The 18,573-nt window shown below is 37.7% G+C and overlaps 1 protein-coding gene across 1 annotated transcript in view; it reads left to right on the forward strand.

Moving 5' to 3' along the window:
• Nucleotides 1-18,573, forward strand: part of CNTN5 (contactin 5) — a 1,016,132-nt gene that overhangs the window by 640,802 nt on the left and 356,757 nt on the right. Inside the window, exon 9 of the mRNA XM_029915651.1 lies at nucleotides 5,833-6,036. Coding sequence (XP_029771511.1) covers nucleotides 5,833-6,036 — 204 coding nt within the window. The remainder of the gene's footprint in view (nucleotides 1-5,832; nucleotides 6,037-18,573) is intronic.

Genomic DNA, 18,573 nt, shown 5'->3' on the forward strand with positions numbered 1-18,573 from the left:
TAATTGTCTCAGTTGATTCTTTGATGTTTTTCTCAATTCCAGCGATTAATTTTATGACATGTTTTTAAAATCTTGATCTGGTATGTTGTCTAGATCTGCCTTGAGCAGTTCTGTGGCTGTGACTTCCTCCTGGAGGTTCTTCAGGGGAGAGTTTCTTCGTTTTGTCATTTTTGCTAGTTTTCTGTCTCTTGTGTCCTTTAGAAAGGTCATTGTGCACTGTGCACCTATTAATATTTGTCTGTTAAAGAGGGCTTATTGACTGTCCAGGGCCTGTCATTTCAGGAAATATTCTTTTAATGGTGTTTCTCAGTTTCTCTTGTTGTGCCTGTGAGTATTTTATTTCCCTACTCAGCAATATTTGGGACTCGCCACCATGCACACTTTGTATTATTTCTTGGTGTAGTCCTAAGAAGGAAAACAGACAGACAAACACAGAGGGAACAGAAGCACACAGACACACAGACAAATCAAACAAAGAAACACATTAAAAGGGGGAAAGAAAAGAAAGAAAATGGAAAGGAAAGAGACGAAAAGAAGAGAAGAAGAGAAAAGAAAAAGAAAAGAAAAAAATAAATAAAAGGGGGTCAGAGACAACAAAGGACAGTGGAGAGTCTAAAAATGTATGACCAGTTGAGGGTAGGGTAAGGATGGGATACAGAATATATCTGGATTGCAAGAAGGTGAAAAAAAAAAAGAGGGAGAAAGGAGAAAGGAAAATAAGGTGTAAGAATTTAGAAGAAGTACAAAAAGATAAAGATAGAAAAAAATAAATAAAAAGGGGTCAGAGACAACAAAGAACAGTAGACAGTCTAAAAGTGTATGACCAGTTGAGGGGAGAGGTAAGGATGAGATACAGGAGAATATATCTGGATTGCAAGAAGGTGAAAAAGAAAGGGAAAAAGGAGAAAGGAAAATAAGGAATAAAAATTTAAAAGAAGTAAGTAAAAAAAAGGCAATAATAACAAAGAAATAAGTACAAAAATAGTGAAGAAAAAAAATTTTTTATAAGGAAAAAACCTCCAAAAAAAGCAGCTCCCCCTCGTGGTTAGGTGTGGTCTGGTGTGGTAGGTCTTGAAGGCTGCTCTCAGAGGCTTGGCCTTGGTGTCTGCACCAAGAGATTAGAATGGCGGCACACCAAGCTCCGCTGAAGTATGCACTGTAGGCCACTCTAATGAGTCCGATCTCCTTGGGCCACAGTTGAGTTGAGTTGTATTTTCCAGGCCCGCCTTGGTTCAAAGTTCCAGTTCATTAACATTTATGCTACCCCAGATGAGATGCATTTGCTTTGGTGGCTGGCTTCTTAGGGGGAGGAATCAGTTAGTCTTGGCTCAGGCAGGGATTTCGGCTGCCCCTGCCTGAGGCAAAATGAGCAGCAGGAGGTGAAGTGCGCACCTTCACAGACCCAACTGTGGAGTCCCCACCCCCAGCCGGGATCGTGATCGCAATGGGGAAAAAAAAATTGAGTCTCTCTTGGCTTTGGATAGCTTTTGCTCAAGGCACTGTGCGCTGCTGGAAATGAGCTGGATGCTCCTGCAGCCTAAGCGCACGCCCAGGCCTCCACCGCCACTGACTCCCTGCCGGGGATCATGCAGGTGTGGGCCCTATTTTTTCCCTGTGGGCACCCGGGATTCGGGATTCACGCGGCCAATGCAGGGGGCGAGATGCACGGTGGAAATGAGGTGCATGGTCCAGCTCCCAAAACCGAGTTTGAAGTGAGCACCCCTGGCGCCACCGCCGCTGCGGCAGTCGCTGCTACTGTGGCTGCTCTCTCCATCGCTGATTCCCCGCCAAGATGTCTTAGGGCTGGAAGCTGTCCTTTCCCTTGCACTACTGGGGTTCGGGATTCAGGCTACCCAGCAGTTAGCTATGGAGTGAGTTTCTGTCTCCAAGCTCGGCCAAGCGTTCCTTACCTCTTCCCTAGACAGTACTATGAGCGTGTTCACTCTGTCCCTTCCCTTTGTCTCTTGGGCTCCACTAGCATTTGCCCCATGTGGGCTGGGGCTCCCACTTCCGCTGCTCGTCCAGGGCTGGCCCGTTTTCAGATCTCCCCAGTTCGCACTCACTCACTCAGGTAACTTTGAGGTTCTCTTCTTTCTGGAGTTTGTATTTTCTCCCTCCGCTCTTACAGATGAGAATAATGTCCTTCTCAGTTCGATAGATGGGACCGACGGAGTTTACAGAGCTCCCTTCCTCTCCACCATCTTGGCTCCTCCCTCTCTTTCTCACTTTAGATGAGAAAACTGAATCTAAGAATTAATTGAATATTTCCTTAATTTAAACAAACTGTAAATAGCTGAGTTAAGACTTAGGCTACACTGCCTCTGAAAGTCCTAATGAATTTAAATGAAGAAAACACATGGAGGAGGGGAGAATGTGGCAACCAAAGAAATACCATTTTTAATGTTTATTAGTTGATTGCATAGAATACATCTGCCTAAGATGATGCCTATGAAAATGTTTTTGATCTTTCTCAGAAGTTAGTCTATGACACCACCTTTCCTAAACACATATTCATGAAAAATAATTAATTTTACTGTACATATTATATTGCTTCACTTAAGATAAAAATTAAATAATAAGTAATAGATAAGTAATTGATATTAATTATCAATATATAAAGTTTCAAAATTAGTTACACTGACTTTTAATATAAATGGATTATCTTCAAGTCTCTGCTTGAGTATCCAGACAGGCTGAATAAATGCCAGGCTCCCCATTGGAAACTATATAAGGCCAGACTGATGAATTTATTTTTAAGCACTCATGGTGGGTAGGTAGGAGAAAAAGGGCCTTGGAATCTGCTCTTTCATTCATAACATAGATAATTCAAATGCTTATTGAGATTTGAATGCTATTGAAGTTGCTATTCAGTGATATTCCAATGCCAATCTTAAATAACATTTTTCTTTATTTTATTGGGCCTTTTTCCTATTTAACATTATTTAATCCGTGGAAATGGTTAATCCATTGGCACCTTTAACACTGCAGTTTTATTCCCTTTGAATCTTTCCAGCAGTTTATGCCTTTTACCCTTTGAACACTTTCATACCATTATTTAGCTTACTCCTTTTTTTAAAGTTTATTTATTTTGAGAGAGAGAGAGAGAGAGAGAAAGAGAGAGAGAGAGAGAGAATGAGAACATGAGCAGGGGAATCAGAGAGAGAGGGAGAGGGAGAATCCCAAGCAGGCTCCTCACTGTCAGCACAGAGTCTGGTGTGGAGTTCAAACTCACAAACCATGAGACCATGACTTGAGCCAGAATCCAGAATCAGATGCTTAACTGGCTGAGACACCCAGGCTCCTCTTCTTACCTTTAATTAGATGTTTGTATTTTCTCACCACATCTACTCTCTGTAATTAATCTCATCTACTTACTTGAATTCAATTATACCAATACACTGACAACTCCCAAATTTAACCTTCATCTCAGATTTCCTTTCCTGGACTTCAAACATCTTGCCATCTGCTAGAACTCCTTGACCAGATTTTCTTCACACACTTTCAACTCAAAGTGTGCTGAAAATGAACCAATTATCTTTCTCCTTAAACTAGTTTGACTTGATGAATTTCCACTGAACTTATACTATCCTCTTCCCAGTCACTCAAATGAGACGTGAGAGTATTCCTGAACTATTTGTCTCTTTCTTTGCCTTACCTCTGATATATTTCTTGGACCAACATCTACTCATTGTTATGATCATGGTCCTGATTCAGATTTCTTCAGCCTTTACTTTCAGTATGCAATATTGTTCTATTGTTCTCTCCTGCAACCTTGCTTTTAATTGAATCCAACCTTCGCAGAATCACCAGAATAATCTACTAATATATGTATCTATGTCAATCCTTTCTTGAAAACATCAAGTGATACCATATTACATGTCAGATTGAGCACAAGCTCCTAAATATAACAGACACACACCATGTTGATCTGTGTTTAGTAATTTGGATTTAACACTGAACTCTCCCCTCTTCTCTTACCACTTTCTACCTCAAAATTTTGAGTACCATAACACAAAAATCCTTTGTGGTGGTCCATTCATACTATCTAATTCCTTGTGCGAATGACCTTGTTTCATTTCCACTTCTGACTGGAATACCTTCAGCACACCATACACTCTTCACCTGGGCAAGTTAAGCTAATCTTTTAAGACTCCAAAATTTATAACACAATCACAAGTTCCTCTCTTGGCCTCCTTATTCAAGTGTATGACTGGCTTATCAATTCTCTAATTGGATCCCAGGTATTATGTCAAATTCAATCTGCCAAAACTAATCTCCTGGTTTTATTCTACCCACATCACTAAAGAACTTCCCATTTCCTAAAAGTCTGGCCATTTTAGTGAAAGCAAATACATTATTCTACTTGCTCAGTGACTCAGGCCCAAAACCTAAATCACTGACCCCTCTTTTTCTCATATTTCATAAGAAATCCATCATCAATTCCTGTCAACTCTACTACCACATTTTCCCCAGAAACAGTAGCATCACTGCCACTGCCATTCTAGTGTAAATAATTTATATCTTTCATGACTATTTTGAAAATAGCCTCTTAAGCTAGTGGATATTGTTTCTCCTGCTTCCCTTCTCCCTGGCTCCTGCTTTGCCCTCACACTGTCTCTTGTCTACCCAGTAGTAAGTAACAGCTTTAAATAAAAATTCACACGTTCTTCTCAACCCTGTCACTCTCTCTTTTAACATGGCTTACTTTTCTTCACAGCACTTATCTCCACTTGACAGATACTTGTTTGTGTATTCTTGGTTTCTTCCCACTATAATGAAAACTCCATGAGAACACAAACTTTTTTTTTCCACATAGAACAATATCTGGGGGCATCTGGGTAGCTCAGTGGTTGAGTGTTTGACTCTTATTTCAGCTCAGATATGATCTTAGGGTCATGGGATCAAGCCCCATGTCAGGCTCCACACTGAGCATGAAACCTGTTAAGATTCTCCCTCTCTCCCCCACTGTCTGTCTCTCCCACTCATGCTCTCTCCAAACAAATAAGCAAACAAACAAACAAAACAACAATACATGGTCTTTATTGTGAAGATCAACCAATATTTGTTAAATAAATGAGTAAATACTATAGCTTTAATGTCTTTTATCTCCAGAAGTTTTCACTGACCAACATAATTGCTTAAGTACCCCATTCCCAAGTCTTCTTTAAAATAGAGTAAATACCTCCAGGGTGTCTGAGTGGCTCAGTCGGTTAAGCGTCCTTCTTCAGTTCAGGTCATGATCTCATGGTTCGTGGGTTTGAGCCCCGCATCAGGCTCTGTGCTGACAGCTTAGCGCCTGGAGCCTGCTTTGGATTCTGTGTCTCCCTCTCTCTCTGACCCTCCCCTGCTCGCACTGTCTCTCTCTGTCTCTCAAAAAAAAAAAAAACACATTAAAAAAAGAGTCTGTTTCTTGTTTAAAAATAAAATAAAATAGAGTAAATATCTCTATTTCTTTATTTTATACTGATTGATAGGTTTGCATAAGCTTCCCATTAGTTTGACCTTTGAAAGGGGAACGGTCTCTGTCCTCTTTTTAATTTCAGTGCTATCTTGGTGCCAATCATTTAATAGAATTCTCTACACATTGAATGGATGACTGAATCAACGAATGAGTAAAGGCTAAGCATCCTTTAGAAATATTTCAGATCCTCCTGTAATCATTAGGAATAGCAGTTCTTTGAGCATAAAATACTAAATAATATAAATATCTAGATCAAATATGTATGGCCTTGCAATGTATATAATATATATAATAAAGGATTTATTGTTTGAGATTTAACTGTTAGTAAAATAATATGTGTCTTTCAACAATTGAATTTTGTGTATTTTCAGAGATCATCTATAGCTGGGTGTTTAATGAGTTCCCTTCCTTTGTGGCGGAGGACAGCCGGCGGTTCATTTCCCAGGAGACAGGCAACCTCTATATATCTAAAGTCCAAACATCGGATGTTGGCAGCTATATTTGTCTGGTGAAAAACACAGCGACAAATGCTCGAGTACTTAGTCCTCCAACACCACTCACTCTACGTAATGATGGTAAGTTGCATAGGCTGGATTAAAATGGTTCAGCCACCTAAAATGTGAAAATAAAGACGTATTATTGTTTTTATAAATATTTAAGCCTAATGCAAATATCATTTAATTACCAAATTTAGAAACTCTACAATTTTAGTCTGATATTATGCATACCTTAGGATAAAAATTTTGGAATAGGAGTCTGATGATCTTTGGATGAGATATTAACGATAATTCTATCCTAATGTCAAAAAAAAGAGGGAGCATCTGAAAAGGTAAATGTAATAAAGACTACAGTTCTTTTCTTTGCTCTTTAATGCCTCTATGTAACATATGTGTATGAATTGCAAGCATTTTATAGGTTCACTTTTCATTGCTTTTTTTATTTTAGCTACCTTCAAATTGAATGTTCAGCTTTTAATAGTTTGTAGTATACATATAATTGTTATTATTACTTTTCCAATAATAGAAGCAGTTAGAACTTTAACTTTTAAGTGCAATTCAGGCAGAAATTATGATTCTTTAGTTAGGTATTGCCATCTATCTAAAGTATCTTCAAATTTAAACACCTCATTTGTCGTTATAGACATTTATGGTTAAGTATTGCATTAAAGAAGTCAAGTGCTATGTTACAGTTGATATATGATATATGGCTTGCTCTGTCATGCAATAAAAAATCCATGAAGGCATTATTAAGAAGTAGGCTTGAGAATCCTGACTGATTGTCAAGCTTAAGAAATAATCTATTTCAATATTACTGTTATATGCTTAGTTTTAGTGTATATGCAACTGCAGTGTATGCCCAGAGTTTCATCACAAGATTCACTGCAAGCTTACCACTCAGTTTCTCATTTTATGTATTTAACTTCATTTTACAAACACACACACACACACACGCACACACACACACACACACACACACACACACATCTTGTCTGGTAGAGAGTACAAATACAATATCCATTCAGAGATGAAGAAACCAGTATTAGAGACATGAAAGGACCTGCCAAACTTCACACAGGTAGGTAATGGCATAGATGTAACGGCATGGAGGAATAGCTTGGGAAAAAAAAAAGAGAAATTGGAAAACCCATTCAGACTATGGAAAATCACCAGCTGAGAGGTGATAATGGACAGAATGAAAACAGTGGTAATGCCATTGAAAAGTAGGAAATATTCAGGATGTTAAATAGGGAGAATTACTACAATTAAATAATTAAATGTCAATGTCAGGCTCTAGAGTAGGAGGAAATTTAGGCAAAGTTCATTGAATGTGTGATGATTGTCTTTACCAGAAGAGATAACACAGATGAAAAAATAGATTGGGATGTTGGTAATGTGAGGAATTCAGTTTTTAATATGAGGAGATGAAATTTTCTTGGGAAATGCATATGGAAATATGCAGTAGGTATTTAGATATATATATGTCTACAACATATAAAAGAAGGCTAGAGAAATATTTAAAAACCATCATGGTATATCCCCTCACTTTAGTTAATGCCATGATTGTGAATATATTGTGTCAACTTCAAGATTACAGAATGTCTAGAGGGTGAAAAGCAAAAAGGAAACAGATATGATTTTTACAAAGTATTTATTTAAAAGCTTAGAATTGAGGTGATTCTCTATACACCATTTCCACAAGATGATGTCTGAGCATTTTCTCCTTATTTTCTTAAGAATTTGAAACATCTTTGCCTGAAAATTGTAAAAATTTTATGACTAGTTAATAATTAGTGTCATTAACACTATCCATTTATGTAATAAGAATGTATACTTGGATAATGGCTGAGGTTGGTAGTGGCTATCTTGTTTCCATGTAACTGTTCTAACTATTACACTGACCATTATGAGCAATAATAGCACATGTACAAATCAGAATTCAAAAACAGACACAGTTTCACTAGTACTTTAAGAGTTCAGTACCCAGGGGTGCCTGGGGTCTCAGTCAGTTAAGCGCCCGATTTTGGCTCAGGTCATGATCTCACAGCTCATGAACTCAAGCCCTAAAACTGGCTCTGTGTTGACAGCTCAAATCCTGGATCCTGCTTTGGATTCTGTGTATCTCTCTATCCCTGCCCCTCCCCTGCTCACACTCTGTCTCTGTCTCTCTCTCAAAATTAAATAAGCTTTTTAAAATAAATAAAGTAAACATAAATAAATAAAAGTTCAATATCCATGTTCAACAGTCGGTTGCTTGTCTTTTATTATTTCCTGGCCCAGAATTATCACTTAACATTACCTTCTATCTTCCATTGTCAAACATTTCAAGAATAATTAAAATAATTTTTTGTTGCTATTCAAGCTCCCTTGTCTCTCTGTCTTCTATTGTTATTATTTGGCAAAATCCCAACTCCTAATGAATTCAACTATGCTTTAATCTGTGACTGCCTTGAGAATCTGAGAGCTGCTAGAGAATTTCACCCACCATTGATTGATGATCACCAACTTCACATGGGCCTTCAGGAGTGCCTCTGAATCCTACTAAGACTGCCCCACCAAGAACACTTCCCTTCACTTACCAAATGTATCTTCCTACCAATAATATTAAATCTAACTATAATTTCTAATCCACACTATTTCTCCCGCATACTATTTCCATAGAATTACTATACTCGCCCTTTTCCTAGTAGTACCAGTCCCTCTGTCCTTAAACTGTTTCCTTTGGCCCCTGCAGAACAGAACACTCTTTCTTATATAACCAGTACTATATCTACTAAACTACCATATATTTTTGTAGTAAATGAATTTACTGATGCAGTTGACATTGCTGACTACTGTTTTTTGTTTTATGAATATACGTATTTTAAAAAATCATGATTTGAGCAGTACTATACAAAAACTTATTAAAGCAAGCAAAAATAAGTAAAACAAACAGTTATATTAAGGTTAATATCTTAGTTAAAAAGGAACAGAAAACTTTTTCTGAATTTCAATTATATTATTCAATGACAGAGTTATTTAAGATTTTGCAAGAGGTCAGAAAATTCACATTTTTCTTTCTGTAAATTTTCAAAGGTTATTGTTTCCTTGGTCGTTATTCACATACTGTATTTTTTAATAAAAAACATCAAATGAATGTAGTGATATATAAGTATTAGTGGGAAAAAAACCCTACACCTCCCTCCCATCAAGCACCACTTCTTAGAGCCAACAGTTTTTATTATTTTTCTCATGAGCTTCTCTTATAATGCTAGAAAATATCTATTTTTCTTATTTAATCAAGTTTAGATAAAAATTGTTGACTCCTTCATACATATGTTTATATATACTTCTATCCTCCTTTATTTTATATTTATACAAAAATTTTCCTTTGTTTAGCTTTTAAAGTTTGATAATGTATTTAAATATTTACTGTTCTCTTAACTCTTGAAATTAATTCTTGACCTCTTATTATATAACATGAAGATTTTTTATCTCTATTTTTTTCCTTCACTCTTTCTACACTACATTTATGTCCTTTTGTCTGTCACCTTTACTATTACACTTTTACAAGTCTTCTAAATTTTCCAATAAACTAATGTAAAAGCTGAAAATCAATAAATATTTATGTTATTAAGATAACTATCATTTAATATATTTACATGTTTTGAGCTATTTTTAGATGTGCATGCTGCACTAGATGTGTCTTTAATAAGTGAAACTTTGTTGCTACTTTTTATAGTTTACTGTTGATTATAGTTTATAGTTTATAGTTGCTTTCCATATAACAACCAGGGCTCATCCCCACAAGAGCCCTCCTCCATACCCAGAATATCTGATTTGCCTCCCTCTCTCTCCCCACCTGCTTTTTTCCCCTTCCACTCTCCCATGGTCCTCTGTTAAGTGTCTCCTGTCACATTTATGAATGAAAACATATAGTATCTGTTTCTGTTTGTGATTAACTGTTTTATGTATTTGGGTGCTCTTGAATTTGTTGCATAGATGTTTACCTTTGTTAGCTCTTCCTGATGGATAGACCCTGAATTTATTATATAATGCCCTTCTTCATCTCTTGTTATTGCCTTCACTTTAAAGTCCAGTTTGTCTGATGTAAGTCTGGCTAGCCCAGCTTTCTTTTAACTTGATCCCCTTACTTTCAATCTGAAGGTGTCTTCAGGTCTAAAATGAGTGTCTTGTAGACATCAAATAGATGGATTTTTGTTTTTTAAATCCATTCTGATACATTAAGTCTTTTGATTGGAGCATTTAGTCTACTTACATTTAGTGTTATTATTGAAAATCATGAGTTTAGTGTCATTGTGTTCTCTGTAGGGTTTATGCTTGTAATGGTGTCTCTGGTACCTTGTGTTCATTGTAACATTTCCCTCATAGAGTCACTCTCAGGATTTCTTATAGGTCTAGTTTAGTGGTGATGAATGCTTTCATTTTTTTTAAAATTTGGGAACACCTTTATTTCTCTTTCTAGTCTGAATGACAGGCTTGCTGGATAAAGTATTCTTGGCTGAATATTTTTTCTATTCATCACATTGAAGATTTCCTGACATTCTTTTCTAGCCTGTCAAGTTTCAGTAGATAGGACTGTAACCACTCTGATAGGTTTCCCTTTGTATGTTAGGGTGCTTTTATCCCTAACTGCTTTCTCTCTTTATCCTTATATTTTGCCAGTTTCACTATGATATATCATACAGAAGGTCAATTCAAGTTACATCTGAGGGAAGTTCTCTGTGCCTCTTGGATTTCAATGTCTGTTTTCTTCCCCAGATTAGGGAAGTTCTCAGCTATAATTTGATCAAGTATCCCTTCAGCACCTTTGTCTCTTCTTCCTCAGGAATCCGTTTTTCCATGGATATTGTTCTGTTTGATTGTATCACTCAGTTCTTGAATTCTCCTTTCATGCTGCTGGATCAATTTCCCTCTCTTTTTCTCAGCTTCCTCTTTTTCTATAATTTTGACTTCCAATTCACCTATTTTCCTCTATGCCTCTTCAATCCATGCCATGAGCACCTCCCATTTATTATACACCTCATTTATAGCACTTTATAATTCGTCACAACTATCTTTAATGTTCATAGTCTTTGTAGCAATAGATAACCTGAGGTCTTCCATGCTTTTTTCAAGCCCAGAGATTAATTTTATGACATTTTCTAAATTCTTGCTCAGTTATATTGTTTATACTTGTTTTGAGCAATTCTGTAGCTGTGACTTCTTCCTGGAATTTCTTTAGAGGAGAGTTCTTCCGTTCCATCATTTTGGCCAGCTTTCTATCTCTTGCTAGTTTTAAAAGCTTGTTATGCTCTCTGTATCTGTGAGTATTGTTATATTAAAGGAGGCTCACTAGCTTTCCAGAGCCTGTCCATTCAAGAAGTGTTCTTTTAATGGTGTCCCTTTGTTTCTCTTGTTGTGCCTTTGGCTATTTTATTTCCCTAATCAATGATATTTGGGACTCTCCATCATCTGTACTTTGACTTGTTTCTTGAGGTAGCCCTGAAAAGGAAACCTGACAGACAAACACAGAGGATACAAATGCACACAAATGCACAGACAAATCAAACAAGCAAACCAAAATGAAATGAAAAAGGAAAGGTGGGAGGGTACTAAAACAACAAAAGCAAAGGACAGTCTAAGAGCATAAAATCAGAAATCCCAGCTACATATAAAGAGCAGTGTGGAGCAGTGCTAATGGAAAACCATGTGCAAAGATAGAAGTGACAGGGGTGGAAAATAAGTGAAATTGAACATTGACCAGGCAGAGCGACCAAAACGCTTAATTCTGAGAGAGAAAGAGGAGAATATGGTAGGAGAAGAGGAGAAAAAAAAGAAGATAATGTTACCCAAAGAAATTATATAGTCTGATTATTCCAGAGAGAGAGAGAGAGAGAGAGAGAGAGAGAGAGAGAGAGAAAGGAAGGTAATGGCAAAGATGTAGAATATGCATCAAGAGAATAGATTAAAATGACTATTTAAGCAAACTTATATCTAAAGCACCTAGTCTGAGTGTGGGGGGGTGAGAGTTAAGAATAAGGGTAGAATATATTTGAATAGCAAGAATTAATAGAGTAATCACAGCAATATATCAATGCTGGTCTTGCCTCAGGGTCTGGTTAAATAAAAGGCAGCTCTCTGGCCCAGATGGGCGAGGTTTGGTGTTAGCAGGTCTCTCATCCTCTGTCAGTCCAATGGGCTGCTTCCTGAGGCCCTGCCTTGGTGGTTGTAGGTAGAAAAATGGGGTCACCTGGGTGGCTCAGTCGGTTAAGCATCTGGCTTCGGCTCAGGTCATGATCTCACAGTTTGTGGTTTCAAGCCCTGTGTTGGGCTCTGTGCTGACAGCTAGCTCAGAGTTTGGAGCCTGCTTTGGATTCTGTGTCTCCCTCTCTCTCTGACCCTTCCCTGCTCGTGCTGTCTCTCTGTCTATCAATAATAAATTTAAAAAAAGAAAAGAAAAATGGCAGCCCCCCCCCCCCCAGGGTCTTCTCGAACCAAGCATTGCAATTCACTCTCCTGGATCCGATTTCCCTGTGCCGTGGACGCAGCCAAGGGGGGCAGAGTTGTATTTCTTAAGCCCCATCTCTTTTCCAGATCCTAGTCCACACACTCCAATGATACTGCCTGTAATGTACTCCCACAGGCCAGGCAGTGGGCAGGGCGGCTTCCCAGCTGGGGACCAAGCAGGGGGAGTAGGGCAGCAACTTCTCTGCATGTCACCTGAGGTCAGGGTCCCCAGCCGAAGGAAAGTGCTACAACCAGAGAGAAAGAATCTCTCTCCAGATGCCATGTGGTTACATATGGGATGAGAAGATCCTCTTCATCCCAGGCTGAGGTTTTTCTCTTCTCGAGAGACTTCTGTGAGCAGTTTCAGCCACTGTTTCTCTTCCCCTTGTCCGTGGCTCTCCTTGGCTCTCTGTGGAGGGGGCTCCCTCCCCTCTGTGCCTTAGGAACCTGGCCCGTTTTTATCTTCCCCAGTTTGCAATCACGTACCTATGAGGGTGTCTTCTTAGAGGGTTCTGTCTCTTTTCCTCCCAGACTCATGGGGTTGTGTCTCATGGTTTCAGTCCTTTGAGAAATGTGGACAGGCGAAAGATACCGAGCTCCCTACTTCTCCTCCATCTTGCCTCCCCTGCCTATAAGTGAAATTTTGAACTGAATATAACAATGAAAGCTGGTTAATAGCATTAGTAAGAGCTTGATACACTTTGAATATGATTCTTCTTCAATTTTTCTAAAATACAATTAATAGTTTTAATAATACTGTCAAAATATGAACATGAGTCATCAAAATGCACCTGGTAAATTAAAACATTGCTATGATCAAGAAAGTCCATGGAAAGAGTATGAAATGAAGAGACATGAGCTCAGGAACAAGCCTTGCATAACCCAAATTACATTAGAAGAGTAAATATTAAAAATTCCACAAAGATAATGAGAAGTCTGATAACTAATAGGAAAAGCAGAAGTATAGTACAAAGAAAACCAATGGAAATGAGTATTTGAATAGGAAAATATGAGCACAGAGCTCAAAATGGTGGACTGGGTGTATGTATTTGTTGTTTGTTCCCTTCCTGAGACTCTACGAGAAGACATCCACATCTTCAATAAGAATGCTGAAGGAAAGAAAGTATTTCATTAACAAATGAGACATTGTGATGTATCTCTAGAAGAATAAAGTAGGATGTGAATTAAAGGATTTGTCAGAAGAAGAAAACTAAAACCTAGAATAAAGTTTAAAGTATCTAAAAAAGGGGCTGAGGATCATGTGCTTAGTGGAAGCCTAAACATGTTTTGAAATCAGTTAGTTCTGGAGGAGGGCATAACGCTGAACAAAGCAGGGTTGAAGGTATGTATGTTGAACAACTGTTTCAGTGAAATATTGGAATCCTACTCTTTCCCTGTACCTCCATGCAAGAAGAGCAAAGGAAGACTGAAGTACCTGATGCTTTGGTGACACACAATGTAAGACCTTCTCATTCTGGCATTTGGGTGTCTGCTGCCTGAAAACCAGTTCCTTACCCTCATGTCAAAGCAGAGGTGATGATCAACACACCTCACCTAACCATCCCTCACCCTTACTTCAGAAAGGAACCAATTCTCCAGTCATCACCTACTAACTTCTAAGCTTCTCAGACTTAACATTATATGCAACTTAAGTTAAGAGTTTCTATTAAAAATCACTGAGCTTAGTGAGTGACTACAGTATTCATATCAGGATAATGTGCGAAAAACTTTTACTCCAAGAAAGGCAGAGATTAGACTGGAATTATTTTCAATTCAAAACTTTCTTATCATTATTTGATCTCTCTTCAAAAAGAAAATAATTGAAAAGTATATTCATAAGAAAGGCATATTCCTGAATGTTTTCACAAGTAGGTGGCATATATTCAACACTTAGTCTGAAAATAAAAATAGAATGCAATTGTGGATGAATCCATTTATTGTAGCATGGTCAGCTGCAATCCTGCTGGGTTTTACAAACCTCTCAATGCAGAGACAGGCATTGTAATGGATATTTCTGCAAACTTGGCAAACACCTCTGCAGGGGGTTGAATATAAAAATTATGTTTAATCTGCTGTGACCGTACAGTTAGCTATGAAAATTATTTCAAGAACATTGCATTTTTACACTTCTGTGAAAAAAAATGTAGACCTTTCTAAAAATAATAGAAGCTATATACAAGGCACATTATTTCCTTCCAAGTACAAGTAAAATTTTACTTTATGAAATGTACTGTAGAATTTATTGCCTTAGCTTGAGTTTTCCAAAAGCACACCTTGAAACAAAATCTGCTGTTAGGTAGTAGTTAATTAGAATTTATCCCAGAGAATGGGAGTACGGATGGAGTGCAATTGAGGAGTGAAACAGTGTAAAGGGGGATTGCATTATGGAGATGACCACTTTTATAGGCAGCTGGAGCTTGATCCCACAGAAACAGAGCCTTATGTAATGCATAAGGCTCCTTTGTGAAATAACCTTCACCTCCCAGTCTCTAAGGGTGGCACTGCAGGCAGTTAACTCTTCACTTGCAGGTTATCCTCAAGTTTCAAGTGTGTGAAACCTGTTGCTCCTGCACAGAACTGGTTGCAATGGCAGTTGAGGGAGTAAAAAATCTCGCCAGGATCATTTGAACTGGCATACAAATAGACATTTGTGTGTCTAAAACATAGACGATGAAGCTTTAGATGACCTGAAGTGCATGAGTAACATGATTAGATTTCCTCTGCTAACACAATGTGAAATCATTCTCACACATTCACAACTGTGTATCCTGTGCCTACTATGTGTTAGATACTTTGTGAGGTACTAAGGCCATAATGGAGAGCTAAACAGATACAATAACCGTCGTTGTATAGTTATGAGGGAGGATATTACCCTAAATACTGAATATAACTTGTATCCTAGGATCTGCCCGTTCTCACTGAGTGACCCATGAGGCCAATCTCACATATCACTTGATTAAAAAGCAAAACAAACAAATCTAGTTTCAAAAGCATTTATGAGTAATACCAACTTTTACTAATGGTTTATAGAGTAGTTAATGGTTCTGGTATTCCATATAACATAGCAAAACTTATGAACAGTCCCCTATAACCACATTTGTCTTTTACCAAATTTTCATTCCTACAGTTGCCACATCTCTCCCTCAAAACTCTCCTTCCTCTTTCCCACAGTACTGTTTCCTCTAGTCTCTCTTGAGATTCTTACTGTTTCTGTCTTAGTTATGGCAATTTCATATTTTTATTTCATCTATCATCTGTTTTCCCAGCCCAATTTTGAAGATAGTTTTAGCTAACTATATTTTTGTTTAATCAATATTTATATTTAATTGCTACATGTAAGGCATTGTTCTAAAAACTTACAAGGCTTAAAGTAAAAAGATAGAAAAATATATATGTATATTAACCAAAAAAAGAAGTTGAACCTGTTCTATTATATCATTCAAGATATTAAATGCATTTCTAGGAATAGAGAGAATCACCACATTCTGATAATAGGTTTAATTCTTCAAGAAGATATAGCAAAGCATCTTCCCACAGTCCACTATGTACAAGATCAGGCTGCTCATTCCTCATCCACTCCAGATGGGATATTCTTCTGTTCTCTTCTCTTATTCTCATTCTTCCTAAGGCTGCAGTCTCTCAGCCCCTTTCATTGAGTCTATAATGGCCCTATAGTGGTACAGAGAGGATAATTTATAAAAAGAAAGAAGGAAGGAAGGAAGGAAGGAAGGAAGGAAGGAAGGAAGGAAGGAAGGAAGGAAATAAAGAAAGAAAGAAAGAAAGAAAGAAAGAAAGAAAGAAAGAAAGAAAGAAAGAAAGAAAGAAAAAGAAAGAACAAAAGAAAGAAAGAGAAAGAAAGAAAAGAAAGTAATGAAGGAAGGAAGAGAAGGGACGGAGGAAGGAAAGAAGTAAAAAGGGAAAGAAAGAACAGATATATTGGTCCTTAGTCCTTTTCCCATCCTTGGATTTGGAAAGTACAATAGAGAGAAGAATAATTGAAGAACTAAATTGAGAAAGTGAGTGGGAATAGATTCAGAATGCATGCCGAAAAATTGACCTTTGTTAGAGAATTTATCAGTTGTCACAGTGAAGAGAACAGTAAAAAGATTGTAGATGTGGGTAACCTAGTATTTGGTGGTGGGATATCTGATGGAACCTTTTTTTATTGAAGTATGATTAACATATAGTGTTATATAAGTTTCAGGTTATAATATAATGTTTCAACAATTCTATATATTTTTCAGTGCTCATCAAAATAAGTGTACTCAGTCTTTACTTATTTCACCCATTCTTTCACCCATTTATTTTAAATGAACTACAGGCAAAGTCATAAACATAATTTATGTGTGGAAAACAGGTTTATTTTAAGACAAGAATTGTGTCAACAAGGAAATTATCCACAGCTTCATTAATTTATTACAAAATAATACAGATCCCATGAGCAACTGGAAGATATAAAAAATGTCATGCCCTTGAAAACTGTGGTAGCCAGAATAATAACTTCCCAATTCTAATTCCTAAAAAATTTAAATGTTATTTTATATGGTAAGGGTACTTTGAAGATGTGACTAAACTAAGGATCTTGATATAGAGACATTATCCTTGATTTAGCCTTGATTATTCTGGATGTTAGTATCAGCTCCAAATGTAGTCACCTGGAGCCCTCATAAAAGGAATACAGAGATATGAACACAGAACAGGAAAAGAAGATGTGATAATAGAGGCAAAGAAAAGAGTGATGTGCTTTGAAGAAGGAGAAAACGCCAAGAAATAAGTGTAAAGAATGTAGCTCTAGAAGCTAAAATTGAGAAGGAAATAGATGATCTCTACAGCCGCCAGAGGAAAGGTAGCCCTGCCTTCATGGGAGGCCACTTGATTTAGGTCAAATGAAACTTTAATCTTCAGATTTTAAACTTCTGACGTCTGGAATTTAAGAGAATAAATGTGTGTTATTTTTTTTAAATAGTTTATTGTCAAATTGGTTTACATACAACACCCAGTGCTCTTGCCCATAAGTGCCCTCCGCCATCACCACCACCTCTTTCCCCCCCCCCCCCTTCCCCTTCAACTCCCAGTTCATTTTCAGCATTCAATAGTCTCTCAAGTTTTGCGTCCCTCTCTCTCCCCAACTCTCTTTCCCACTTCCCCTCCCCATGGTCCTCCATTAGGTTTCTCCTATGAGTGCAAACATATGGTTTCTGTCCTTCTCTGCCTGACTTATTTCGCTTAGCATGACATCCTCAAGGTCCATCAACTTTGCTACAAATGGCCTATTTCATTCTTTCTCATTACCATGTAGTACTCCATTGTGTATATATACCACATCTTTTTGATCCACTCATCAGGTGATGGACCTTTAGGCTTTTTCCATGTTTTTGCTATTGTTGACCTTGCTGCTATGAACATTGGGGTACATGTGCTCCTATGCATCAGCATTTCTGTATCTCTTGGGTAAATCCCTAGCACGGCCATTGCTGGGTGTAAGGGAGTTCTATGGATAGTTTTTTGAAGAACCTCCACACTGTTTTCCAGAGCTGCTATACCAGTTAACATTCCCACCAACAGTGTAGGAGAGTGCCCATCTCTGCACACCCTCGCCAGCATCTATAGTCTCTTGATTTGTTCATTTTAGCCAATCTGACTGGCGTGAGGTGGTATTTCAGTGTGGTTTTGATTTGTGTTTCCCTGATGATGAGTGATGTTGATCATCGTTTTATCTGCCTGTAGGTAATCTGGATGTCCTCTTTGGAGAAGTGTCTGTTCATGTCTTCTGCCCATTTCTTCACTGGGTTATTTGTTTTGTGGGTGTGAAGTTTGGTGAGTCCCTTCTATATTTTAGATACTAGCCCTTTATCTGATATGTCATTTGCAGCTATCTTTTCCCATTCTGTCGGTTGCCTATTAGTTTTCTTGATTGCTTCCTTTGCAGTGCAGAAGTTTTTTATCTTGATGAAGTCTCAAGAGTTCAGTTTTGCATTCATTTCCCTTGCCTTTGAGGATGTGTCGAGTAGGAAATTGCTGCGGTGGAGGTCTAGGAGGTTTTTCCCTACTTTCTCCTCGAGGGTTTTGATGGTTTCCTGTCTCACATTCAGGTCCTTCAGCCATTTTGGGTTAATTTTTGTGTAT

The sequence above is a fragment of the Suricata suricatta genome, chromosome 11 (assembly GCF_006229205.1).
Source record: "Suricata suricatta isolate VVHF042 chromosome 11, meerkat_22Aug2017_6uvM2_HiC, whole genome shotgun sequence".
Taxonomy (NCBI): Eukaryota; Metazoa; Chordata; class Mammalia; order Carnivora; family Herpestidae; genus Suricata; species Suricata suricatta.